Genomic DNA, 27,794 nt, shown 5'->3' with positions numbered 1-27,794 from the left:
CTTAAATCAATTCATTGGGAAAAAAATTCCATATAACAATGCAACAGGCAGCCCCACATTAATGTATTTGTGTCATCTTTTCCAATATGTCATGAATCTATCATGATTTCTCTTTTTCAAACCGGAAAGACGGAGGTGTGCAAGTTGTCAACGCCTACAATCCCTTTTCCAAGGCGAGACAGGAGGAGCCCCTGGTAACAAGCTTGTTATTTTACATCCAACGTTCTTGAACTCAATTAACATTTTATAATTTCAAAACACGAATCCAAAGTTCAAATACTAGTTTTCTGGAATCTGAAAATGAGAAAGAGTTGAGTTTTAGAATGCTATTCCCAAACTGGCAATCGCACTATAGGTTAATGGCAATCGTCACCGTTACTCCCATTCTTATACTGCCATCCACAGAATAAGGCCAAGATTTTTCTGTTTTAGAAATTTCAGTGTGATATTAATAATGCGAAAATTTGCTTGCTATAGGGATTTATCTGAAACAGTAGTGTTTTTCACCCACAGGTTACGAAGCTAACACTGAAAAACAAATCATTCTAAGCCTTCAGGCTATACATGTTTAAGATCATCATACGCAAAAAAAGTGCACGTATACATGTGATGTGATTTCAAACGAAAAGAAGGGGAACTTTCGAGAACAAGGAAAATAAAAAGTGAGAAGAAATGAAATGAAGATATATGTGAACATGTCAGCTATTTGATCAGACATCACAACAATTTCATCAAGGTCTACACCAAAGTGGGGTAGGAATCCCACCTAATGCCAAATACTTAACTCAATTACATTTGGATCAAGATGGAAATATGTAGAATTATTTACGATCCCACGCAACTTAAAGGGCGACCCATAGTATCTAGGGTATTAAGGTCTACTTTCCGACCCAGCATCTACAAACTAAAATGATTCAGTGATACATGATCTGTGCAGATCATGATCAAACATACATAACTAATATTTCAAGTAGTTGTTTTCTTTGTGAACTCTATAAACATGATATGAAACAACTGATATTTTGTTTTACACAAATTAAATTTTTTTAACACTTCCTTATAAATTATGACAAAAATTAGACATCATGATGACCACAAAATGATGATCATAATTCATAAAAGTAAAGTATACATGTCAATATAAAATCACTTTTACTATTCTTAATCTTTTTTATTATTCCTAATGTACTTTGTACGTAACATGAAATGTTTTGCATCGTACATCAAACGTCGTGGCATCTTCCTAAATTTGATTTAATATTCAATTTTTAAATGTTTGTTTGTTTTGCTTTCTTAACATGTCTTACATATTCACTTTCTTTCCATGACTAGTTTATACCGTGATACATCCATGATGGTTTCTGTTGAAAACCTTTAATATCAAACTGCATGATCGAACGAACGGGCGGTCTGGCCGGTACAGAAGCGCAAATTTCACATCCAGCCCGCCATCGAAAGTCAAATCCTTAAATTGTAGGAGTGGATTAGTAAGACCCCATGGATCATCCGAACTAGATCCCTTAATCCAAATTCTGGTGGAGGGGCAGTGACACGAGTGAAATGGAATTCTCTGTATGTGTGTTCTGGGATGTAGATGATGCTAACATCTAGTTCATGCCAACAAGAAAACCAACATTTTACAACAATTTCATGATTTCTATATAAACAACTTTTATATGATTATGAGGAAAATAACAAAGACATATTAATAATTTTGTAAACCAAAACATATGCAAAAATCGCTGAGAAAAACAAGAGAATATGCACTTTCCCTTATAACCGTTGCTAAAATTCGTCTTTATTAATTTGCAACAAAGACATTTACTATCTCAGTATAGAAAATTGGCAATCTAGTATCGCGTTATACCAATCTTACCAAACGCAGCATATAAGGCAACACACATTTACAATCACCCCCATACACACCCCCCACACACATTTACCCCTCCCCCACCTTCTATCTATATACAAATCTCATCCCTCATAATGTTTCTTCATCTCAATTGGAAATTGATAGTCAATTCAGGGAGAAGGAGACGGTGAATAAGTTACACAACGATCTAAAGTAGATGTAGAATTTGAGGCCTATTTCTTCATAGCAAAGCGAACTATATCAGCAAATTACTTTTTTTTACGAGACTTGATTCCACATCATTTATTTTCAGTTTTGCGAATAGATTTTATGCGAGAATCTTTTTTTTCATAACTAATTCTTTTCCCACTCCCTTTCAAGATGTCAAGAACATAATGTATACAAAATTAATTAAGGTCTTTCAAAATGAACTTTATAGACTTATATGGCTACATATATAAAATCATTACCCCATAATCGCCCAGAGATAATGTATTAAGATATCGAAAAGAATGAACATGATGCCTGCTGAATTTCCAACAAAACATTTGAAGTTTTGTTTAAAGTTTGCTTTACCGCTCTGATTGCGACAAAAGCTAAAAGGCTGGCCACTGAAATATTCAGAGCTCAAATAGGCCTGCTACGAGAGACTTACGCGAAAGCATCGCGATATATACATTTCCCCCATCGGATACTGGTGCATTTCAAAATTGTCCAAGGGAAGACAAGCTAGGCCTGTATTTTCAACAAGGAATTTATTTGCACTCTTGTCTAAAGTTTTTGGTTAAGTATGGATAGACAATTATTGTGACGCAAATTTTTCTAACCGTACTGGTGCATTGCATCACTAGGCAGCTCAATGGACACTCAAATACTTTCTGCCAATGAAATCAAAATAGTTTTCGTCACTACTACAGAACGCGGTATTAAGAAATATACATTACAAAAAAATCCTCTTCACCTTCCATAGTTTTTAGCACAGAGTTTAGATTAAAGCCAAAGTTAAACCTGGCTTCAGAATCCGGACCCTGGGTCCCGTAACACAAAGGTTAGCTATTAATCGTACGATAGATTTTCATGATTAATTGAAAATTTTATAGTCAATGCATGCAATCATTCGTAAAAAAATTGTACGATCATTCCTAAGCTGATACTAGAAGAAAATCTGATTACCGTGTATCATGTGGGAAATTCTCCTTATCCCGAAAGTCGATCATTCATAATGGTCCTTTATTCTGGAACAGTCTCCCTGAAGATGTCAAAAGTTCTCTATCCCTTCATGTATTTAAATATAAACTAAAAACATTTCTTCTGCAAAAACTTTAATTTCCTAGACTAAGTTACCTCAATTCATTTGTTTTCTAGTCTTTCTCTGCAAAATTCAAACTTTTATTTAAAAAATTGGGATTATGTTATAAGTTTTTAACTTTTTAAATGATCCCCCACATTTATACTGTTTCTCTTCTTGTGTGATTTAAGTATTGTTTAGATTTTGGTTTATTGTTTTGTGTAGTGTGTTTTCTTTATGCACTGGAATATATTGTACTGTATTTTGTAATACCATCTTTACTCTGTATTGTTTTTTTTATGAAGTGTGGAAAATAAATGAATCAAATCGAATCAAATCAAGCTTTGTGGAGTCCGGGATGGACTCGAGGCCGGTAGATCTGAGGTGGAACCTGTACAGGGTGAATGAAATGAAATCTGCCATCAAGTTTGTGCACGTGAACGCGATGAGTCGGCTCTAACACGAGACTGGACTTCACCCCAGCAGATATTCTAACCCCAACTCCTTGGGTTATGATCTCCAGGAGCATCAGTGATTATTAACAGATTATTTAATTGTCTTACCTCCCTTTACAATGTTAAGTCTATGAGCATCATTCGCCATGCTGCAATTCCATCTTTCATGTTTGAACTGCTGTCTACATTCTGCTAGGCTGAGACGGAAGGCATCCAACAGAACCAGGACCATCCCGTCGTCTCTATTGCACAGTTTCTGCTGCTTCTTGGTAAGGAACAGGTTCTTACAATCACGACCCATTCTGTCAAGTGATATCCGATTTGTACTTGCTAACCTGCAATCAAAATCAAGGGTAAAGGCAATAAGGAGTATATCAGATTTACTCATCATGCGATCATTTTTGGTGAAGGGCAGTAGTGGCTTACACTCTATCAATTTGACCAGCAACTATGGCAGGGGCCTAAGTTCGGTTCATTTCCTAATTTTTTAGGCTTATCGTTAGGTAGTTTGGCTTTAATCAGGAAGAAAGGGTTTAAAATGTAGAATAATTTGATAGAAAGGACTGAGATTAATGTTGGGTTAGGGTACTTTTTTACAAGAACAATTGTAACGAGAGGAAATTGCACTTATTTTGTAGGTTAGAAATGTGAAGCAATAGTATGAAAGTAGAAAATAAAGAAGAAAGATGGCATATTATCCAGTCAGTCTTTGTCATCCAATTGTGATGTATTATCTGAAGAGAAAGAATAGTAATCAAAAGGCTTGACATTTGTAAACATAGAATTGGACATGATGATTTATCAGGAAGTCAAATAAGTTAAAATGCACTTGAACTGTATTAACGTGAAAATCCCTAGGTTTGTTATGAAATTTAACGGTTCACGCCGTGAAACATGATCACAATGGCCTGGATTCATCTCCCTCTAGTAACCTTAGAAATCATGAGATGGAAAGCAGGCAGTTTCCTGGATTATAAATCCATCGCAATTATTTGATTTATTCTGGATAACGATTACCTTAGAAATGAATCAATTTGATTGAAACATCTAGGTCAACAGTCATCAAATATTTACGAAACATCTCTCAGAAAGGGTCACTAGGGGTTTGGGGAGTTTTGAAGACTAAGAAGTAGAAAGGAACATCACCCGATGTATCATATTCACGCAATTTTAGATATGTTTGTTTTTTATCGAATACTCGTTGGACTTCGTTTATCATGTTTATAGGGTGCATTGAAGAATGTATTTTATGAATAGGGGGAATCTTGTATCTTATAGTATACAACGATTTATAAACTATCATGCGAGTAGAACAGAAAGCATTCTAATAAGTCGATTTAAATTGATAGAATGAAAGGCAAATAAACTGATCAAATCTATTAGGAACGAATTGAGGGGTACACTAATAATCATGTTTTTTTCACCAAGGGTTTATGAACTGTTCTCTCAGTCGGTCCTGCATAACATTATGGTATTATTACCCTTCTCCATTGAAACTTCGAGCGCTATAAGGCAAAATGATATATGTTTAAAAAGTTTTGGTATGACTTGGCTTACCGGGAATTGAACCGTTCTCATGAGGCGGGCGCTCTAACCACTGAGTCACCCTATCCAGGGTGTGTAATTGAATGAAGTGCATGGAGTGAAGCTGATAACTGTGTACATGTAATTGTTACTTTTTTCGGAAGTTCACTCCAATAAATGAAGCTACGTGCAATAAAAATGTTATCTTTAATGCTACAACCATGAAGATATTATTGAAATCTCCACGCTATGACAAGCTTTATATATAGCTCATGAAATATAGCCAGTGCCCCTTCCGATGTTATTGGAAACTCATGAAAGTGGACTCTTCGAACTATATTACCGAGGAGAATATATTTGCCACAATGGCGATAAACCTTATGAAAACAAACATGGTATATTTATATATCGCAATATATCACAGTTTTCATAGAACGCTGGCGATTGGGAACAATTATTTATGAACAGGGAGTTCCCATTACCCTGTTATGAAGATGCTCAATATTCTGGTTAAAACAGTAAGTAGTAGCTCCGACCATCCCGGAACAAGATATTTGAGCTGTTACAGTAGTAGGTCCACGGTATAACAAGGGTGCGAGCTAGTTGGGAGAATATTATTTTGTGCAAAATGGAAGGGGAAACGGTGAGTTTAAAAATGGGCAGATCCAGGATTTTTTTAAGGGGGGGGCACGTTTTCCAGAGGAAAAAAATGACAAAAAAAACAAAGAAAAAAGGGGTTTTAACCAAAAATTAAGGGGATAATTTGACAAGCAAAAGAAAAAAAAAAGGTCACTTTCAAAGGGGGGGGGGGCAAACATAAAGAAGTGTGAAAAAAGAACATGGAGAGAATTTGTTGAGAGGAAGCGGGGGACTGGTATGGAGTTGAGTGATGCTCCATATTGGTAAGCAATGTTTAGACGGGTGTACCGGTGAAAATGGATTTGGACTCGGTAGAGAAGGCTCTCACCATAGGAATGATAGGTGATCTTAATACATGGCAAGGGAGTAAAATTTGAAGAATGAGAATGGATATTAGAAGTGAGATGAGAAGAAAAAAATCGTTTTGTATATGGAAAGAGTGTAGAATGCACATGACTGAAGGTGGAAAGATGGATATTAAAACAGACGAGACAAAAAAAAAATACCCACAACTTTGTCTGAATAAGATGGATTTGTTTCTACAATTTTTCATACGTTGGGTTTGCTATTGTCGAGAGCAGGGAGTCAGGTGAAATAAGTTTCATGAATTAAAGTTTAGGTAAGAAATTCGCTACATAGTAGAATTATCTAAAAATCGATAAAATAGAATTGGAAACCATACTATAAGGGATTTTTTGTGCAAAAATATGTACATGAATTATGGCGTGATTGGTATAAGCGTACTGTGAATGTGTAGATCGACCTTCCACCCCACCCCCCTCAATATTACACCAACAATTGCCAGATCTAAAATGAATCAAAGATTAACGACAACCCATTGTCGACCCAATCTTCGCAACATTTATGACCAGTGTATTTTACGACGTATTATTCACTATTACCCGATTGGTTGACGAACAAAAGGACATATGAGAGTGGGATCAATTTCAAGTTCAGACGCCCATTGGCAGAAGCAACAATCCTAGTCTACTGTTTCAGACATTTTTTCTATCTACGTTTCTCGGTCAAAAGACAACCCCGGAGACAGCAATAATTGGGCAATTGGTAGAAATATGAACACTTTATTGGTCAATACTCTCCTTACTTTAGTCGTAGGATGTAACCTGATGGAAAACACAATGGCGTGTAACGAAACATACCACTAAATCTAACAATCAATAGATAGACCCGGGCTCCGTAACACAAAGATTAGCGATCAATCGCTAAATGAACTGACCAATCAATATCAATGTTACACATGCATTAGGTTTGAAATACTGACCAAGGACCAATCAGTGCGGTTCTTTCATATTTGTGATTCATCGCAAACCTTTGTGTTACGGAGCCCAGAACATTGAAATCAATCAGAACATTCTGGTGTTGTTCATGTTCTTAGTTGGTATAGATCCAAATCATCAAACAGTATTGACACCTCCATGGTTAATGACAACTCACTTGTAATATCAAGATATACACTTTTCAAGACTCCCTCCTACTTCAATTTAGAAAGGTTATGTGCTCTTGTTTCTCTGATGATAATGACGAAGTATGGAGCTTTTCGAGATAGATATATAGTGGGAGATATCTTAGGAATCTAGAGAGCAAAACCTAACCATCCCAAATGCAATTGGAAATCCCTATATAAAATTCCAATACAATAAGGCTTACTTATATTTTTCAACTCTTTCTGAAAGAGTAGCAATAAAATTGTAAAAAGCGTTACCTGATTTGCAGCCTTTTAGAAAAGCGCTTCCTTTGTATGCATTTTGTATGTATTCATTAATACATTTATTTATTTTATTTATCTAAGCTGTGTATTACACCGGGGTATTACAATGGGTCGTTTTTTAGGGTTATAGCGACAACGGAGCCAAGACTACGCAAATCATGGAGAAAAATTGGGGTTAGATGAGATGAAGAGAGGGCGTAACAAGATACAAAACTTTCACACGAATGGACAATCGAAAAGTAGCAATGAAAACTTGGGCTAGCATTCCGAAACACGGTCGAATTTCTAATATGCTTTGTGGAGATGTTGCTTTTAGTGTTAAGTCATTTCACCCGAGTCATTCAAGTCAGCAAGCATCGACATTGATACTTGAAATGTTTTTTGACGGATAATCAGGAAAGAATGCTTGCCGCAAGAGTAGTCCATATAGCATGATAATCATTTCAAAGCAAATCAAGACACATGTATACCCTATTACAGTAAAATGGCTAAAATTGATTTTTCTTGCAAAAAATTTATGTATGAAAATGCGTCGAGAACCAGTTAGATTATTATGATGTGTGCCCATAATAATGCAAAGCAATTACTTTATTCTTCTTATGAATACACTGAAGTGTACTAGAAGTGTGCTGGAGATTTGACTATTCCAATTCCAGGCCATTTTCTGCAATATCGTATGATATCGTGTAAGATGTCTTACAATGTTCATTTTTTTTCATTGCGAAGATTACTCACACAAGAATATTTTAACATGTTTAAGCCCCCAAAAAAATCCCTGACTTGAAGACTTTATATCAATTTTCGTTGTTTCGTTTTCGAAACAAGGCACGTTGAAAATCGTAGTCCTGGTGGAGGCGCAGTGCACGCACGCGATAATGGAGAGGAAATATGCCAATTAATGAAGAGAAGATTCGAATGATGAAGTAATAAGTAGCTGTGATGTTATCATTGTTACGCCCTAATTTCTCAAGAGTTCTTTTTCCTGCCAAGATGATCAACATATCACTTCACACCTCTCAGTGATTAATGTTCAAGTGGTGGGTTACAGCTAAGACTGTCATGGTCATTGTGCCGATTCAATGTTCAAGTGGTGCATGGGTTACAGCTAAGACTGTCATGGTCATTGTCGCCGATTTAATGTTCAAGTGGTGGGTTACAGCTAAGACTGTCATGGTCATTGTGGCCGATTTAATGTTCAAGTGGTGAGCGTCAGCTAAGACTGTCATGGTCATTGTTGCCGATTTAATGTTCAAGTGGTGGGTTACAGCTAAGACTGTCATGGTCATTGTGGCCGATTTAATGTTCAAGTGGTGGGTTGCAGCTAAGATTGTCATGGTCATTGTTGCCGATTTAATGTTCAAGTGGTGGGTTGCAGCTAAGATTGTCATGGTCATTGTTGCCGATTTAATGTTCAAGTGGTGGGTTGCAGCCTAGATTGTCATGGTCATTGTTGCCGATTTAGTTCAAGTGGTGGGTTACAGCTAAGATTGTCATGGTCATTGTTGCCGATTTAATGTTCAAGTGGTGGGTTGCAGCTAAGATTGTCATGTTCATTGTTGCCGATTTAATGTTCAAGTGGTGGGTTACAGCTAAGACTGTCATGGTCATTGTTGCCGATTCAATGTTCAAGTGGTGGGTTGCAGCTAAGATTGTTCATGGTCATTGTTGCCGATTTAATGTTCAAGTGGTGGGTTGCAGCCTAGATTGTCATGGTCATTGTTGCCGATTTAATGTTCAAGTGGTGGGTTGCAGCTAAGATTGTTCATGGTCATTGTTGCCGACTTAATGTTCAAGTGGTGGGTTGCAGCTAAAATTGTCATGGTCATTGTTGCCGATTTAATGTTCAAGTGGTGGGTTGCAGCTAAGATTGTCATGGTCATTGTTGCCGATTTAATGTTCAAGTGGTGGGTTACAGCTAAGACTGTCATGGTCATCGTTGCCGATTTAATGTTCAAGTGGTGGGTTGCAGCTAAGATTTAATGTTCAAGTGGTGGGTTACCATGGTTACATCTTTGACTGCATAGTCATTGTTGCCGATTTAATGTTCAAGTGGTGGGTTACAGCTATGACTGTCATTGTCATTGTTGCCGATTCAATGTTCAAGTGGTGGGTTTGAGCTAAGACTGTCATGGTTATTGTTGCCGATTTAATGTTCAAGTGGTGGGTTACAGCATAGTAGGATCCATGGTTACAGCTAAGACTGTCATGGACTGCATTCTTCGCCACTACATGTCGAATATAATTGTTAGAGTGGAGATAATAAAATGAGAATTTGAAGATATGGCAAGCGTACAAATGGCGTAAATGATACTCTTTCCATCGTGTGGAATTTTAGCACGGAATCTATTCAATTAATAGCTGGATTAAACCTTTCCTTCTTGTCATTGACTTAGGGATGTTCTCACTTTCATCCGGATATCCCTCACCTAGGCTTTCAAGGGGCTCGCTTCCGAACAGTTGTTTTTGTTGTTTCCGTTGTGATTCTCGTCACCCTCATGTTTAATGAGCGAAGGATTTCTTAGGACACGCGTGCGGATTGCTTGTCTCCTTGTTTAATTAACGTAAGAACTCAAAATTAAGAACGGTTTTACGTAACCGAATTAAAATGACATATGAACTAATGTTGAAAAAAAATTAAATAAACAAATGGAACGCCTTTGGCAGTAGACCCTAAGTGACCTTTGACCTTAATCATGTGACCTGAAACTCAGGCAGGACCTTCAGTAATGCTGACGACGCCGCCGTCGGAAAAGCGGCGTCTATAGTCTCGCTCTGCTATACAGGCGAGACAAAATGATCAGAAAATATGGGGTTGTCATTTTGGGAAGATATCTTCTGATCATCCTATCTCTTCAGTTTTCAGATCATAGTCCCGTTGCGTGAGGGATATGTCAACGCTGCTAATATACTCATCATTGAGAAAAGTATGGATATTATCAAGACTGCACTTGCAAACAAAAATGCTCATTTCAAACTTAAAGTAAAGGAACCCTTTATCCAATGACAACAAAAGTGTAAAGCAATATATTGAAAGAGAGAGAATATATATTTATATTTTGGGGAGTATGATATCTGTATCTTTGGTAAAGGGGTCCGACTTATTTACGGTACTCTTGGATCGTGGCAGTAAGTGGCAGATTATTATTGTGACTCCTTATTTAACTGAACACATTGTGTTTTAATTGAGTACAATTGAATATGACAATTTGACAAATATAACTCTCTTTGACCTAATTCATCCTATTTAAACCCAAAAGCACGAGAATAGAAACTTGTGTGATCTTTACAAACTGTCTGGAAAATTAGGGTCTCAAGTTCGCCTTCCAAAGATGTCAAAAAGTGTAAAGGAAACATATGATTACCTGTATTTTGAAAGAGAATAAAATTTGAAAGAGACCCCGACGGAGTCGAGGGAATTTCTCTGTTCCAGATCATAAATTTCCTGCGTTCTATTTCACAACCATTCTCACGTGAATGTTGTCTTAAGCAGACTGTCGCGATGTTTGGACCTCTCATTTTGTCTTCTTTCATGTTTAGTTTGTATTAAAGTATATACCAGAGATAAAGTGAAATCATTGCGAAAACAATGAGCTATCTAAAGCTGTATCGTCAGAGATCCAAGTTAAGGTCTAAATGATTATCGGTTAAAGTAAAAAAACTTGATAGCATATACTCAGACAAACCGAACGTGTCAGTGAAATGGTTGTAAACTTGAAAGGTCATGCAGATTGTGAACGATTAATAACTTATAAATTCGGTGCTCGCAGCTGGATGGTAGATAAAACCCCCCCCCCCCCGAAACTTGAAAAACCCTCTTTACTGTTGCATTTTTGGAGAAAAAATCAATGTGTCTTTTACATTTGTTTTAAAGTTCAATATGCTAAACGGATCAACAAAGAAAATGACGAGGAGTGTCACTGTACGTATATGATTCAATGAATTTCATGTTACTGACCCCTATTTATGGCTTTGACCAACGACCTCTATGTGTAATAACAAGGTAGGATGAATTTTGATTGGTCATGAATTGGAAAGAGAAAAGGTCGCTATAACAGACGTGAAAGCACTTCAATCATCACCATGTGTTACAATAACAGCAATATGTTTGAATATGGCGCATCGAGAATATGATTCATGACTTGAAGTGTCCCGACAAGGAAGACGAAAAGTCTAATTGAACTGATTACATAACCCAAAAGATTGTTGGATTATTATTTCGATTCATAGTAGCCAAGATTACGTTACCATACTCCCCTACGGCTACGTTGTCTAATATGATAGTTAGAATGTCATCACTGATTTTAATGTTTTTATTACCAATCCATTAAATATTAGAAGATGGAAGTACTTTATAGTCTTCGAGGTAAAATAGCATTGGACAAGAAACGCAAATGCAGTTAAGATTCGAAATCAACTTTCTTAATCATATTTTTAAATGTTATTTTAAAAACTGTTGAAAGGCCAGGATATAAGTCAAAAATCAGAAGGCGATCTGAAGTTACTAATTCAGTAATGGCATGACAGTCCCGAATATTTGCCTGTTTTCCAGATTACAAAGTTTTTAAAGATATCGGCACAGAAAAAAATTCCGAGTCCCTCAAATTTGATGAAACCAGTAGCTCTCGAACACATTTTGGGAGTGTGTTCGCCACAAATACATTTTCAGTTATATTTTGGTAGGCCTATATATTTTGTTTCTTTAATTTTACTCTCTTGGTTCAAGTATATATCAAGACAAAGTGGTATGATAATCAAGAGAACTTCAAATTGACATGCTTTCTCATCACTGTGTATAAAGTATAGACATACCAGGTGCCGTTTCATAAAGCTGTTCGCAAGTTAAGAGTGACTTCAAGAGAGACTGACGATCCTTTCTTGTGTGAAATGATATTCACCATTAAATGTTCATTGGTGATTATTTAGCACGTAAAGATTCACCAGTCGTTCTTAAAGTCGAGACTTTGTGACTTCAAGAGCGACTGACGAACCTTTCTTGTGTGAAATGATATTCACCATGAAATGTTCATTGGTGATTATTTAGCGCGTAAAGATTCACCAGTCGTTCTAAAAGTTGCATTCAACTTACGAACAGCTTTATGAAACACCCCACCAGTTTGGTAATAACCGCCTAAAATAATCTACGAAATTCCGTTCTCTTTACACTTTACTTATGTATAAGTATCTTCCTTTCCTTATCCACTCCCCCTCTGAAGTGCTGCTTATTAGTGTGTATCAGATAAACCTCAAACAAAGTTGGACAGACGTAAACCGGATATGGGGGTTTCCGGTGAACCACACGCACTTTGTAGACGAGTTCAAACTGAATTTGTTGGCCTTTGGATGACGACTAACACAACTTGGTTGAGTTCGTCAACTATTTTAGAAATTTCCAACCCGTTAATGAAGAAACGTAAAGACAATGGGGATACAAGGAAACGAGTGAATAGGAGAACTGAGGGAGTGAACAGAGGAACCAACGCACTCTGGTTAGTGGACCCGACCCATTTGCGAAGCATCGAGAACAAGCCATCTAAGTACACGCCGAAGATATCAGATAAAATCACTGAACTATTATCATACGGCATGCATTTTATTTAGTTACCCCCATGCAAAATAAAATAGCAAAAATCTCATTAAGCAATATTGGCTCCTCCAAGAAAAGTAACATGGTTACTTTTGTCAGGTTGAAAATATACAAAATATCCCAGAGGCGGGTTGAAAACTGTTCAATATTATGTAGAATATTGAAAGTTTTAAAATCGGATTCTATAGGGGGAAAACACTATAGGGGTTAAATCTTTTCTTAGAACAATCGATGAACGTTTGATCTGTTGCCAAACCCAAACAAAGCACAACAAGCTTAAGTGTATACTATAAATGAGATTCCTCTCTCAACTGTGCACTGTAAAGACTGTGGTGTTAAAACTGACACCAATTGGTGTTAATAGAGGACCACACCCTGAGGTGTTAAAATAACACCCTAGAGATTGAACATAACACCAAAGAGTGTAAATGTAACAACCATATAGGTGTTGTAATAACACCTATAGGTGTAAAAACTAACACCACCAATTTTACACAGGTATAAAATATCTGGTGTGGTCCTCTATGTACACCGGTTTACACCACAATTTTTGTTGTGTGTTCGCACTGATCATATAGCGTGATAGTGTGATATCGTAACACTATTTACGGAAGGGTTGCAACTAAATTGTCTTCAAGCTTGAAAATTACTAACTGCAAAATCAGAAAACATTTATTTCGCCAAAAATGTTCCTTAAACTCACACGTGCACAATATTTTGTATGTACTCTCACAACTAATGGGTGTTTTGAATGAGTAATGTTTATAAAACAAAGCAAAAATAATTTCAAGGTCAGATATATATCATGTCATCACATCAGTATAGCTCAGACTGTCGATACGACAAGTGACGAAACTGTATTAAAATAATGTGTTCTTACAAAATTGCTGAGATTATTCTATTCTTAGTAGAATATACGTGCAGAAAAAAACAATTTGTTTCTGTTTATTCTTATTTTGGAGTATTCATGCACATGTCATGCTGTGCCTGCCGTGTAAGTATGATTGTATGTCGATTTTCTAACTAAAAAAAAACGAATTCCAAAATATGCTTTACTGTTCCACACTTTTGTATTCTTTCGAGGCTTATAGATTTATATGTTAAACTTCTTCAACTGTTATTGGTGTTTATGGTTTGTCATCTTTAGAGCAAAAAGAACTCGATGCAACTTCATATTTGTTTTCGAATAATACAATAAGGGGGGGGGTGAATAAATTGGTCGAACGGAAAACAAATTAATCTATATTCGAATATCTTTACTCCCTACACAGGCATATAGATTAACCAGGATATTTCATATTGATTTTTTTTAAGTTCTGCTTAGTGCTTACAATACCTTTCCTTTCTTAGCTGATGTGTAATATATAACTTTCGTGTCTATAATTTTATACTCATCATTGCCTAGTCATCAATTTTTTATTTTCTTTCATGTATCTATATCTTAATATTTGACACAAACATTCAACCTGTTCTTTGAATGAGCTAAGCTTTGTGATAGTGATGAAGAAAGAAAAACATCCGTAACCTTGCTGCTACACGTCGTGCTAACAATTTCATCATAAAGACATCATCATGATCATAATCTAATTGAATTTTGTCATGTTGTCCGATCCATCAGTCAAATTAAAACATTCAGAATCGACGGGGCCCCTAAAAACAAAATAATTAGCATTGTACTTGTCTCGCCACCTACGTTGTCCTACATTGGCGTAAAACGTCTTACTTATAAAGTTCACTTCGTACATGGTAGATTGAATTAAATAAAATACTGTATCACTTTGTAATAAATATTGTTTGCGCACGATATTGAAGCTTAAACGGCTACATGCGGTGAGTCGTCTCGGGTAGTCCCTTTGCCCTTAAACTGATTTTCTCCACCACAACCAACTAAAGAGAATATTACCAAATTGACGTCCCTTGGCGATGTGATTTTGCTTTGATCGTTGCCGACTTAGTATCCCGTGTGTGGCCCAATAGCAGCACGAGGCATGTGCAGCGGCTTGATGCTGGGTTTAAGCCCCGGGAGCGTCGGCTGCGCAGACCACAGAAGTAGGGGTGAGCCGTTGGTCTGGATCAGCAATGTAATTTATCCACAAAGGGGTGAGTGCAGTAAGAATGTTCGAAAGGGGTATCCGGACGAGTAATTCAGCTCAAAGACAGCATCTATGCACAAAGCAACCAATGTTTTGTAACCGCCGTTGACGATTGACATTCAATTTTGATCGTCAAATGTGCATAATGCACATTCGACCGGACATTCGAATCTTTAGAAGATATGGAGTTGTTAAAATTTTCTTTAATATTTATTTAGAAAAAAGAATGAAAATGATAATTAAATGTTATTCATGTCCAATTAATACAGTTTGAGACCACTAAACAATAGGCTATCACATAAGTATATGGTTTTAATACAATAGGGTGATTCAAAATATTTCAAAATGTTTATCTTGTGTATATTCACTCGCAAATGGGTCATCATCGAGCGACTACATGCATAAGATATCAACAAAATACTTTAACGATGGGCTTACATGGAACATACTTTAGCGACCATTAAAGAGTATACTTTTATGTCATTTTATTCTTTAAAAATGTAAACATTTTAAAAATTTCATTTCTATATGATCACGTAGTCATTCTCAGTTACAAATTGACTTTTTTTTTTGGGGGGGGGTAAAGACTAAGGAATTTATCACTAGTTCTCTAATGATTAAGGTCATTTCATTTTATCAATTTCATTTTCCCTGATGGTGATGAAATTAGGGCATGACATGTTGGGTAAAAGCTTACTTTCAGAGGAGAAACCCAGACCTACCTGAGAGGGGATGAAGTTTTGCCACAGGCAAAGGATTATACAGTACTTACAAAATATGATCGTAATATTTCCTCTCAAGAAAGATATATATATCCGGAAGAATACCCTCTCCCTCTAAACAAAATGAGTGGAGGTGACGAGTGGCAGTGGAAGTAAATGCAGGTCCTGGGTTCGATTCCCTGCACGCGCCCTTGAGCGAGGTATTTCATCTTCGTTGCTCTTTTATAGGACCTTAACGAGCTAAAGATTTTGAAGGAGCACAACTTCGCGTGTGCATGGGAAGACTTCTTAAAAGTTGCGATCGAGCAAAAGTTTTAAAGTCTAATTTTGTGATAAATATCAACATAATGCTTATCACATCTATTCATTTTTTTTCTCTTTTTTCCCCTTTGTCGTTGAACTTTTTGTAGTATTCCAGTGATATAAGTATTAAATGTGTATACGTGTTCCAAAGACTGTTAAAATAAATTATAAGTCCTTCATGGAATTGAAATAGACTATACTGTGCAATATTCAATACCCGGTTAAAATATATCGCAATCAATATCTATCAAAATGACAATCATATTTCATGCAACCTTTAGAGGCTTCTCAGTACTTGAGGAAGTTCTAAATATGGACGCCGGTCGAAACGCAAGTCTCTGATATATAAATTCAATTTCTATGACACAATATTGGCTAATAAATCATTTTCTATGAGGAACGATTCATATGGTACCACTTTTCACCAGTTGTTATTGAACTTGCACACGGTTAGGGCCGAGAAGGTATAGTGCATAGCATTATGATACAGAAAACAATAATATGAAGATTTATCAGAACACAAGCGTTCATATCGTAAAGAATATCGTAGCAATAATCACGAGAAATAAGAAAATTATATTGCATTCTAATTTGGAAGTGATGGATATGCCGAATTGGAAAGGGCAGTTAGATCTGGGGAACCTTGAGTTAAGCTACGCCTAACATTGTTCTCTTCATCAATTTCTTTCACAAAATATTTAAATAAAAGAGTTGCCAAAGCTGATGTACATGTATAATTTCACACATTTATATATCATGTATATATACTACCGGTAGTTCGAAATTTAGTATGTTGACATTTCCACCGTTTGACCCCACTCATATATAAGTTTTGGAGAACCATGTTCATCTTGTAAAATGTTCAATTTAAAACTTTGGGATGCCTATTGCTTTAAGGGGGAACCGGTCTTTAAGGAGCTCTTTTAACATAAATCTCCTGCTTCAGGCCAATATGCTTCATGCTGATATTGATAATGCTCATTGTTAATAAAAAGCCGTAACATATTGTGAATATGCGGTCAAAACATTGTGATATATTTTATAGTCATTCGATTTTCATTAAAAACCAAAAAGATTGCAACAATAATATAAACATTGTATTTATGGCAGTTATTGTATTAATATGTAGCTGTGGAATATTATTCATCATTATAATTGGCATTAAACTACATGATACAAAATGTTGAATTTTGGGTAGGGATCTAGGCAATTATGAAAAGTTTAAGTTTGTAGCTGGAGCTGTTCAAAGTGGATGGGGATACTTGCTTTAAAATTTTCAAATCCAATGATTGCAAGAAGTTCCATGTCAGTTCCATCAGTAAAATATGTGTCATTTTGACTTTAAAATAAATTACGTACATTTCTCATTTTGCAACGAGTGCCAGAAATCCCCCCCTCACCTGAATTTGGTCAAATTAAGTTTGTTGGAAAGAATTATCATAATCACATTATAATAGTCTGGCTTTGGTCATAGTAATGCGAGTAACATCATGATTCAGCGACTATTGCTTGGTTTCAACAATGCCCACTGACCATCGATAAGACTTGAATAGAATCTGTATATCATGGGGCTTTTAGTCGTTCAGGTTTTATTTCCCAATGTTTTCATGAGCGTGATTTTTTATGTTTCTAAAAATAAAGGAAGAGTGAAGATGGATCTAATCTTGATCCACTCGTGCATGTACGTAACCATGGCAACACTACGTTGAGAGGGCTTGGGTTTTCATCTTACTCATTGTAAAAGAAAAAGACTTTATTTAATGTATGGTGAGTAATTAATAATGTCTAAAAAAAAACCAAACATTTTACCAATTTCCTAGCAAATTTCAAAATCATCATCTGCACATTTTCCCCCGCAAGTTTAACAAATATTCTCACTTCTACGTTACACAAAGGTTGTCTAATTCATCATTGAGGGTGACGAAATGATAGCAATCTTCTTTATAGGTGATGACAGATGACTGAAGAAATTGATTGACGCAGAAACAATGTATCTTTTAGGATTTCCCAACAAGCAATAATGAGTCAGAAAGTTTGGCCCTCCTTCGACAATAATTTGCATGTTAGCATGGTTTCTAAGTCAAGTAAAAATTGATAATTTGTGAGGAAGTATCATTTTACAACGAAGCTGAACATCACGATTTTACGACATCCTAAAAATGACTTCATTTTCCCTGGTGATTATGTAGTGTAGTTCGTTGGCCTGTGGCATTGAAATGGACATGTGTACGTTGCTATTCCTGGAAATATTATTTTGACTGTCATATTGGCCAAGTATAAATGTTTTGAAATAAAAGCAATAAATAAAAGCAATGTCCCTTTTCACTATATACATGGACTGTTTTTCTATAGGTCAGTTTTCCTCGTCATTATACCGAGGTTTTTTACCAGACTGCTAAGAAAGCACGAATGTCTGTGAGCAAGCAAGCAACCAGGGGACCAACGGCTTATGGTCCTCTCCGAGGGACCTGGTAATGAGGATAAATGCCTTACCAAAGGGCACTAGCGCACCACTTGAGAATCGAATCCGGGTCACCGGAATCAGAAACCCCCGCTCTACCGACTTAGCTATCGCGCCTCCTCATTCGTATTTATTTTATTCAAGTCATGTTTTACCTTGCCCTCTTTCATTCATCTTTATAATAAGGTGGACCAATCGAATTTTATTATTCTCATTACAGTTTAAAAAGGGGGATGTCGTTCATTGACAAGAGTTTGGTCCCATTCTGATGGCAACAACTTTTCTGTTACATTATCACACTTTCCCAAATAAAAAGCAACATTACACTGTATATTGAACAATCTAAGAAGCCGCTTGCTTACTACACTCTAAAAACACTGAGTAAACCCAATATTGGGTAGAAAGGGAACATGCGTGTTTGTTGGGTATATTTTTTCACCCCATATTGGGATACTTCAACGCAACATTTACAAAATATTGGTTATCTTCTCACGACCCAACCAACATGCATGTTCCTATTTGACCCAATATTGGATAAACCCTTTTTTTTAGAGTGTATACTGTTATCAGCTAATCAAATGACTGCTTTGAAAGCGAGTTGCAAATGTGAACAAATAAGAATAAGCAAGTTTCATTACAAAACTGCAATTGAAGTCCACCACCCAAAATGGAATCCAGCCTATACCTGTCAATCATGGTGGTATCGATGTTCTTCTCGCTACGTTTGATTGCTTTCAGGACATCGATGCTTTTCACGGGTCACCACGGATGATTATCAAACACAACACAGTTACTCTTGAGAACATCTCGGCCTTCTCCTCCTCCTCCTCACCGTCTCGTCTCATCGATACGGTATCATCTCAACAACGAACAAATTGTCTAAACTTGGCACAGAATATCAGCTTCTGGTTCTTGAGCTGCATTATTGGAGTGTCTATCAGCTTCTGGTTCTTGAGCTACATTATTGGAGTGTCTATCATGGCAACCGTAGAATACCCCAAATGGCAAACAAAGTCGTTCAAGCGATTTTAGTATTCTTTACGCTTTAGTTCTGTTTCTTGGGCTTCATAGCCTTTCCTAAAGACGATCGTTGCTATGGCAGTTGAGAACAATGACATTCACACGATTATGATTTTCCGGAGAGCCCAGAGTGCACTTTTCATAAATGCTTGAATAAAAGCCTTAACAACAAATCGATAAAACGTGAAAAGGAGTGGGTTTTGAGAGATACATCATCTTCAAGTGTCCAATATTGTTCTGCCATGTCTGTGTTGGTCTATTACACAACTGTTTTCGCACCAACCCCCAACATGCCAATTAACTTCAAAATCTAAAATGACCAAAATTAAGTTTGAAGATGTCAATAGGAAGGTAAAGCTAAACAACTAGTAATAACAAACATGAACATTGTCAGATGAAGACAAAGATGAAAGTTCCGTTTTATCATATTTTATGTACATACGGCGAATTCGTAATGCCATTCATCATGTTCATGGGTGTACAATATACATTCAGAAACATGGAATAATAATTAGTTTGGAATAACAGGTATACCCTAGTGCATGACTGTCGATATCAATAAAACACAAGTATTAATGTATGAAGTACGTCGAACAAAAGTAAATATATGTATCTCAAATGAGCGATGGCACAATCATGTTAATTTGATATGATGATACGGAGGGGGTCTTTGATTTTGAGAAGGAATTAGTTGTTTATGATTAGTTCTGGAAATTGAAGAGACGTTTCTTCTGAATTGTTTGAGTCTGCGAGAGATATTACTGCCACCCGGTACAGTGACGTGGAGGTATGATACTAATGGATTGAATAAGGGCCCGCATTGTGGACATAATTGCACGGATTTTAATGTAAAACATCCAGCATGTTATACCGGTCACGCTTAAAAGGGCGGCATTGCAAAGAGTTGCCATTTGATATGGTGAAGCTGAACCTTTTTATTAGGGCCTACTCAAATGTGGTTACAAAACGTATGAAGGTGATCAAACCATGTCAATTCGATGTTTGAATGCACAAATAATTATGTAATCGTTTTCAACTGTCACGGCACGTGCAAATGAATTTGATCAATATCAACAAAAAATATCAACTTGTTTTTCACAAACTTTCAACGTAAGAGACCACATGCACATGCTGACACATCAACAGCGAGTGTCCCAACAGACAATCGTTATCGCAGCCAAGAGGCAACAAATCGAAATATCGTGTGCCAAAAATATTACATACCTTGTCAAAGACTTTAATACAGTAAAAAAAAATACTGACGCATTGCAACCAACGGACACGATGCCTGGAAAGGCGCACAAGTCGCTGACGCAGTGCAAAGCCAATTAACAATGTGCAACTGCTGGATGGTGCAGTGTTTAGGGAGTTTTCGTTCAGCAACGTACGGAGGAGAATAAAAGTATTTTTGAAAATGCCCATCAAATGAAAAAGAAAAGGTCTTTGTCAAATATTGGTGCAGCGGAGCAGCAGTCTCGTTTTAATTTTCAGAGCTGACGAACAATTGTAAATGTATCGTTTGTCCAGAATCAAGGACCAAGCTCCTGTTTCGATTCACCACTTTCCAACCAAGACCCCTCTGTTAATCTTTGTCATGACGGGCATGAAACAATACATTTATCTGCTATTGAATCTACGTCGCTGGGCAAAAATTCCCTCAGAGTTGGACCAGCCCCGGGAACCAGCCACCAGTCCATGATTAAGGTAAATGACAACCAATTATCGACATACTGTGTAGGCCTTGGCATAGACATAATTTACCACGTCAAAGACCGAATCACCGTTGACGCATGCAGTCCAAAAACAAAAATTGGCGCATCAATCACGCAAGAGACCACACCAGTTCTTTCCGCATTCCTACATCAGCCAATAGACTTCTAAATGCAAAAGAGCAACAACGCTTCGACAGTACTTTCGATCTCTAAAAATGAATTTCCAAGATTTCATATCAACATCTCAGAAAAACACAAGCTTAACCATTTGTATTCTTATGACATATTTTTTGCAAAATTTTATTCAGAATCTACCAAATAAATCTAGAATGCATTCTTACATGACTATGTTAATCATCATTATCTGACGAAGTCCTACAAAGAATTATGTTTTATACTTATCGATACTGGCACTTTCGAACAGATGACTCATGATGTGAGAAACGATCAGAAAAATCAATTCAATTTTTATGGCATTTTAACCTCCCTCTCCCCCCCCCCCCAAAAAAAATATATGTATATATATTTCCATTTAAAAGATCGTAAATTTTATGTACATGGAAATTATTTCCTGGTTGTTTTCGTGGGTTCTCTTTAATTTTCCTGTGTTGGTTGTTTGAGAGACTGTAAATGACAAGAACAGATTACATGTTGGTATTGCAATGGACGTCAATTTGTTAGCTTCGATTCATCTCATGCGTTCTCTTCGTGTGGGCTTGTCTTGTCACAGTGTCAGCTAACCCATCGGATGCCAAAATTCTTAGGAAACATACACCAGGGATGTCCTGGATTCCTGGTCTATTTATACCGGTATCAAAGGGTTAAACTTGACAAAATACTAGAACACTGCACCTGTCTCAACGTGTGGGACTGAGGCAGTCACTGAGTTTCTGATATCGTTGACATCGGATGCATGTAACACGGGGGTTGGATTAAAAATTTCCGACATGTCAGCATCCATAATGCCAACGATCGCATCAGTAACGTGAAAATGCTACAAGAAAACAAACCTCTCTGTAGAATTATATAACTTAAAAAAAATCAGATACAGATTAAAAGGAACATGACAAATCGTTTCTTATTATATTGAAATGGAGGGCATATTTGTCAACATCTATATTTGCCAAACATGACCACTTTCCAGGGGGGGGGCACTCCTGGCATGTCAGGAGTGGACATTTTACAAATTGATTACGTATAGATAATCCATATAGGGATAGGGTGGGGCTTATTTTCAATTGAAAAAAAATTACCCTTATAAGTTATACAGTCAATCAACTTGATTTCAATGTAAGTTGTCAATGATGCAGTTTGGGAACCTTGATAATCTTCTTTTACCATGTTTACTCCAACAGAGGAGCTTAATTTTCTATTGTAGATATTATATTGTTGGCCTTTGTCCTTTAATTCAATTTGAAATGATAACTGATGCGTTTTTAAACATTGATATGTTAGAAATGTGACACTAGAGTAATGCTGCTTGTTGGTGTTACAGCTATACTGATGGGATTGTTGTCGAAAGGATATTTGCAAATTTATGGGTTTGAATAAATATAATTCCATATATGAACCTTAATTATTTCGGGTTGCTGTTGATTTGTGTCAACTCTGAACACGCAGTAGATATTTTAGCGACCATCCTAGCTGACTTCTTAATATCAATTACTCAAATGGAAGATACTTTATTCCCTTAATAATAATAAAAATAAAAACTAAATTAGATAAATAATGATATAACAAGTATACTAAAGATGATGATGATGATAATTATAGTAACAATAGTAATAATGATAATAACAACGACGATGACAATATTATTGATAAAAAATGAATAACAAATAGATACATCAATAACTAGCATATCATAAAATAACAGAAAATGTATTAAAAAATTAATTAGTGTAGTGAATAAAGACAAAATACTGTATAGAAGATGAATGAATTGATAGATTTATAAAAAAAACAAGAAAACAACCAATTCTTTATCAATATATATTTACTTTTCCCTCCATTTAAACTTGTCGGATGACACTCCTGTCTAGTACAGGTGTCCCCAGGTGCTTTAATTCCAAATGCAGCATAACCATCATTTTCGGATGAATGAAAAAAAAAAACGTAGCAAAAGCCACAAAAATCAGACGACTCATCATATGTATTTCTCTGTATGTCTTTCTTCACGGGGACGAATGTTTCGTTACGTTTTTATCAATTTGGGTGCGATTGTCGGCAGTGTCAAGTGATTTGCTTGGAGCAGGTGAAGGTCAACTTGCCGAATCACAAAACGTATCATACCAAACCATAAATCTCTCATACAACACCAAAGGCACGTTAAGGGCTTTGCAAATACAAGTATTTTATCACAATTTCTCAGCGGTAACATGGATTTCATTTAAAGGAAATTACTTTTGTTTCATTCACTCTAAAAAAAAGGTTTTACCCAATATTGGGTAAAATGGGAACATACAAGTTGGTTGTGTAAAAAGATACCAAATATTTTGTAAATTTTACGCAATGATGCGTTAAATAGTCCAATATGGGGTAAAAAAAAGTACCCAGCAAACATGCATGTTCCCTTTCTACCCAATATTAGGTAAAAAAAACGACTGTGTTTTAGAGTGTTGGTTTTGTTCAATCAAATTTATTTTAAATATTGCCCGACATAGCAACAAATCGTTATCTATTGATCAGGTTTATATTAGTTACTGAATTCGACGTGATCTTTAGGTGATAAATTAGTTCTTGGCCAAATTTGAAATTCAATATCTTGTTGGAAGGTGATTACGATATCCCTGGTAACACCACGTAAAAGTTTCATGAGATATATAGTACCGCAGCGCTCGTATACATATAGGCCTTTGGGACTCTATGACGTCATCAGTTCTAAATATAACATAATCGTCACTAACTCATGTATGACGAGTTCAAGTTTGTTAACGAAATAACTTGTTCAGAGTGGAGGGGGGGGGGGGAAATTTCCTCTTTTGTTCCAAACGTGAATAGATTAACGGTGGCACATCTCGTCAGCTTTCAGCATTGACAATGCTTACCCCCCCCCCCCCCTCCCTCCCCTTCCACAATAAGAAAAATGCAATGATAGTGTTCTCAATAAGTATTTTCTTTAAACTACAATAACCCTATCATGAAATTATGTACCTACGCCATAATACGGTGTCATCACTTGAATTCCAAGTCAATAAAATGTTGGCTTAAAGAATTTTATCCTAAAAATCTCAAACTCTTGATGTGAGGACACGATCACATATTAAATCGTCTCTTGATAGATCGAACGACAAATCTCGAACTCATTTTTTCTATTTGCCCCTTGACGGAAACTTCTTCATAAAAAAGTGCGTTAAGATACAATGCATCATCTCTCAAAATGATAGTGGCGCGATAAAACCACTTGAACTTAAACTTAACATCTTTGGTTGCTATCGTATGAATCACTTTACTGACTTCGTTCAAGACAACAGTGAGGGTTGCCTATCTTGACGTCGGTTTATTGTGTCAGCCCGAGATCTGACAGAAAAGATTTACACATCGCTATTGTTTCAACCAATAATAAAACCTCGCCTGATGCTTGAAGTTCAACATCCAAAAATGTCGTGTCATTTGTAAGCCGAGACAATTATCGTCGATGGGGGTGGCTATTAAAAAGAGCATTAGCGGAAATTCCTTTATCATCCGTGAAGATTTCTATTTCTTCTTATCATCTGCCGGTGATCGTAGTGATACCAGCAAGGAATTTGTCATTTTCGTCTTCATCATCATGTCTTTGATATAATATCGTTTATGACTGAAAGATGTGCTGTAGCGTATGATGTAACGGAGTGTGTAGTGAAATAAACATTACATTCTCGACCAAAATACCCCAGACATCTAAAAGTGGAAATCTACAAGCAAATTGAAGAGCTGAAAAGAATACGCAACTGGACTACTTCTAATAGCTCAGTGTTCTATGCATGGCGGCATACATGTTGTACGGATGTTTTTTGCAACTACAATAAGCGACTATTTAGTTCAAGAGTTGATGCAATCCCGTATTCCTCATCTCCCCCCCCCCCCTTCCCCTCTCTCTCTAACTAAGCTGATCCCTTCAATTCTTTAAGTTTAAGATTCAAGGAGTCCATCATCTATTATTTTTAAACATTGGTTGAGTAAGAATTGGAGCATTATCTCATTTACCATGCACTGATATCACCACTTTTGGAGAACTAAGTATACAGATACAAATTTAGAGAAATCGCATAACAAAAGAGATGGAAGACGGGGATTGGTAGAAATTGGCTTGGGGCGGGATTGTTGAGCAGCTTCCCAACGTCATACTGGGTTTTGGTCGTTTTATGATGTTATTCCATTCAGAATTCCAAATACCGATGGCGACAACGACGACCATGAATAACTATGAATGATCATAAAGAATTGTTGAAACTTAAAATATTACCTTCTCATGTTGTCCAACAGCAATCTTATTGATCATGTAATTGCATATTTCAATGTTTAAGGGTTGAACTTAAATTCATAAGATGTCTTAAAATTTTGAATACAACAGACCTCGTTTTCGCCTTATTTCCCTCAGAGATGTAAATATATATTTCTGATAATTGCAATAAAGAAAGAAATTCATATGGTTAGCTCTTTGAAAACATTTATCGTAATAAAAAATGAAATATAAAACTATGTGCATTTCGTCTACACCGTTTATATGAAATACATCATTCTCATAGGGATATCTAACCAATGATGCAGTTTCACTACATTTTACAGGATGAATTCAGGTTTGTTATGAAATAATAGAGCCGACTTTCAATAAATATTTCAATTTTCTATCAGTACTTACCCAAAATATCCACTAGACAAGGGCGCATTCATTATCAGCAGCCAGGTAATCGTGTGCAGTATGCTCCAGATAGCTGAAACAGCGAGCACCCCGTGGTAACTCCGTTGCATGGTAGCCCCCGGACGACGGGCATTCTCAGCCCGATAAAAAGGCAAAACGTAAAAATCCAAACGGCAGATCACGGACAAAATGAGAAAGCAAATCGACTTGGAACACTTTCAAAACTCCGATAGGTAGGCAAACTCTAGCTGGATTATATACCATGAATAAGTATAAATCCGTTCAATGATTTATGGAGGAAGAACATAAGAATCCAACGAATTGGTCGGAGGGGAAGATTTAAATCATGGCGGCGCGGATGAGAAGGCGCTCAAACTTTTAAATTTTGCAATGCGATGATGTCGTCTGCTCCAGCTGTACTTGCGCGAGTAAGGTTCGATTCACAGCAGCCAGACCGACGGCTGGGCATGAGACAAGTCCACGCAAGGGGGTACACATATCTCGGCAAAGAAGTGACGTCATTCGCAGTCGACAGCTGGAGTGACCTGTATTGGTGAAATGTTCTGAAGTGGGCGGAGAAACCAGCAACGACGAAATGAATGACAGGTGGACTGGTCATGAATATTCATATCCCGTGTAACTTGGATTTGCTTATTTAAACTTTAATCGGATTCGACAACAGTTTTCGTTGTTAGTAATTAATTGTCCAGTCTTATATGTGTTCATAAATTATGCAAAACGTTCCTCGTATAAACCTGACCAAACTGTTAAGCCTATATAATTTCTTCCTGGAATTTATTGTTTGAATTAATATCATGAATTTCGTCCATATCATCACTATGGATTCGTATCCTAGAATTTTAAAAGAAGTAGATGAATTGGGAAAGATCACGTGACTCGCAAGTTTAAAGATGAGTAAGCACAGAAATATTACAGCATGCTTCGAAGCGATTGGCCTACACATGTTTACCATATAAACAGTCTATAAAGTTGAATTTAAAAAAGCCAGCCCTTCGAGGAATTTGACCCACTCTCGGTAATCATGTTATGGGAAATGTTTTTCTTGTCATAAATGTCCTAATTGCTCAATGACTCTTAAATTGTCCTACTTTGTAATAACATCTAAAAATGAAATGTAAAAGCTTGGAGATTACTTACCCGTTTATATTCTTTCTATTGAGAAAAAAACTTCATTTTTCCTTGAGGTTTCGTCACCCCATACGAGATGTCCATAAACGAACTAATATTACACTAAATATTTGCCTCCCAAACCTCCAATAAAATTTGTCAAGGGAATTTCAGAAGTTTGAATAATTTCTTAAAGGACAAACAAGTAGACCCTATATCAAATCGGTAGAAATGTTGCCGTCGTCGTAGTGTACAGTGATGAACGATGATGATGACGAGTATGATCGTGGAGATGATAGTAATCATCAAGATAGTGATGATGATGATGGTGATAGTGATGATAGTGATGATGATGATGATAGTGATGGTGGTGATGATAGTGATGATGATGATGATGATAGTGATGATGATGATGATGATAATGATGGTGGTGATGACTACGAT

General features: G+C 36.5%; 1 protein-coding gene across 1 annotated transcript in view; it reads right to left on the bottom strand.

Moving 5' to 3' along the window:
• Positions 1-26,851, bottom strand: part of LOC121424104 (protein Wnt-9a-like) — a 38,530-nt gene extending 11,679 nt beyond the window's left edge. The window contains exons 1-2 of the mRNA XM_041619704.1: positions 26,223-26,851; positions 3,704-3,930 (exon numbers count right to left, since the gene is read on the bottom strand). Of these exons, the coding sequence (XP_041475638.1) occupies positions 3,704-3,930; positions 26,223-26,332 (337 nt within the window). The 5' untranslated portion in view covers positions 26,333-26,851. The remainder of the gene's footprint in view (positions 1-3,703; positions 3,931-26,222) is intronic.
• Positions 26,852-27,794: the final 943 nt, after the last annotated feature.

This window comes from Lytechinus variegatus, chromosome 1 (genome assembly GCF_018143015.1).
Source record: "Lytechinus variegatus isolate NC3 chromosome 1, Lvar_3.0, whole genome shotgun sequence".
Classification (NCBI taxonomy): domain Eukaryota; kingdom Metazoa; phylum Echinodermata; class Echinoidea; order Temnopleuroida; family Toxopneustidae; genus Lytechinus; species Lytechinus variegatus.
This window is presented reverse-complemented; position numbering and strand designations above follow the sequence as displayed.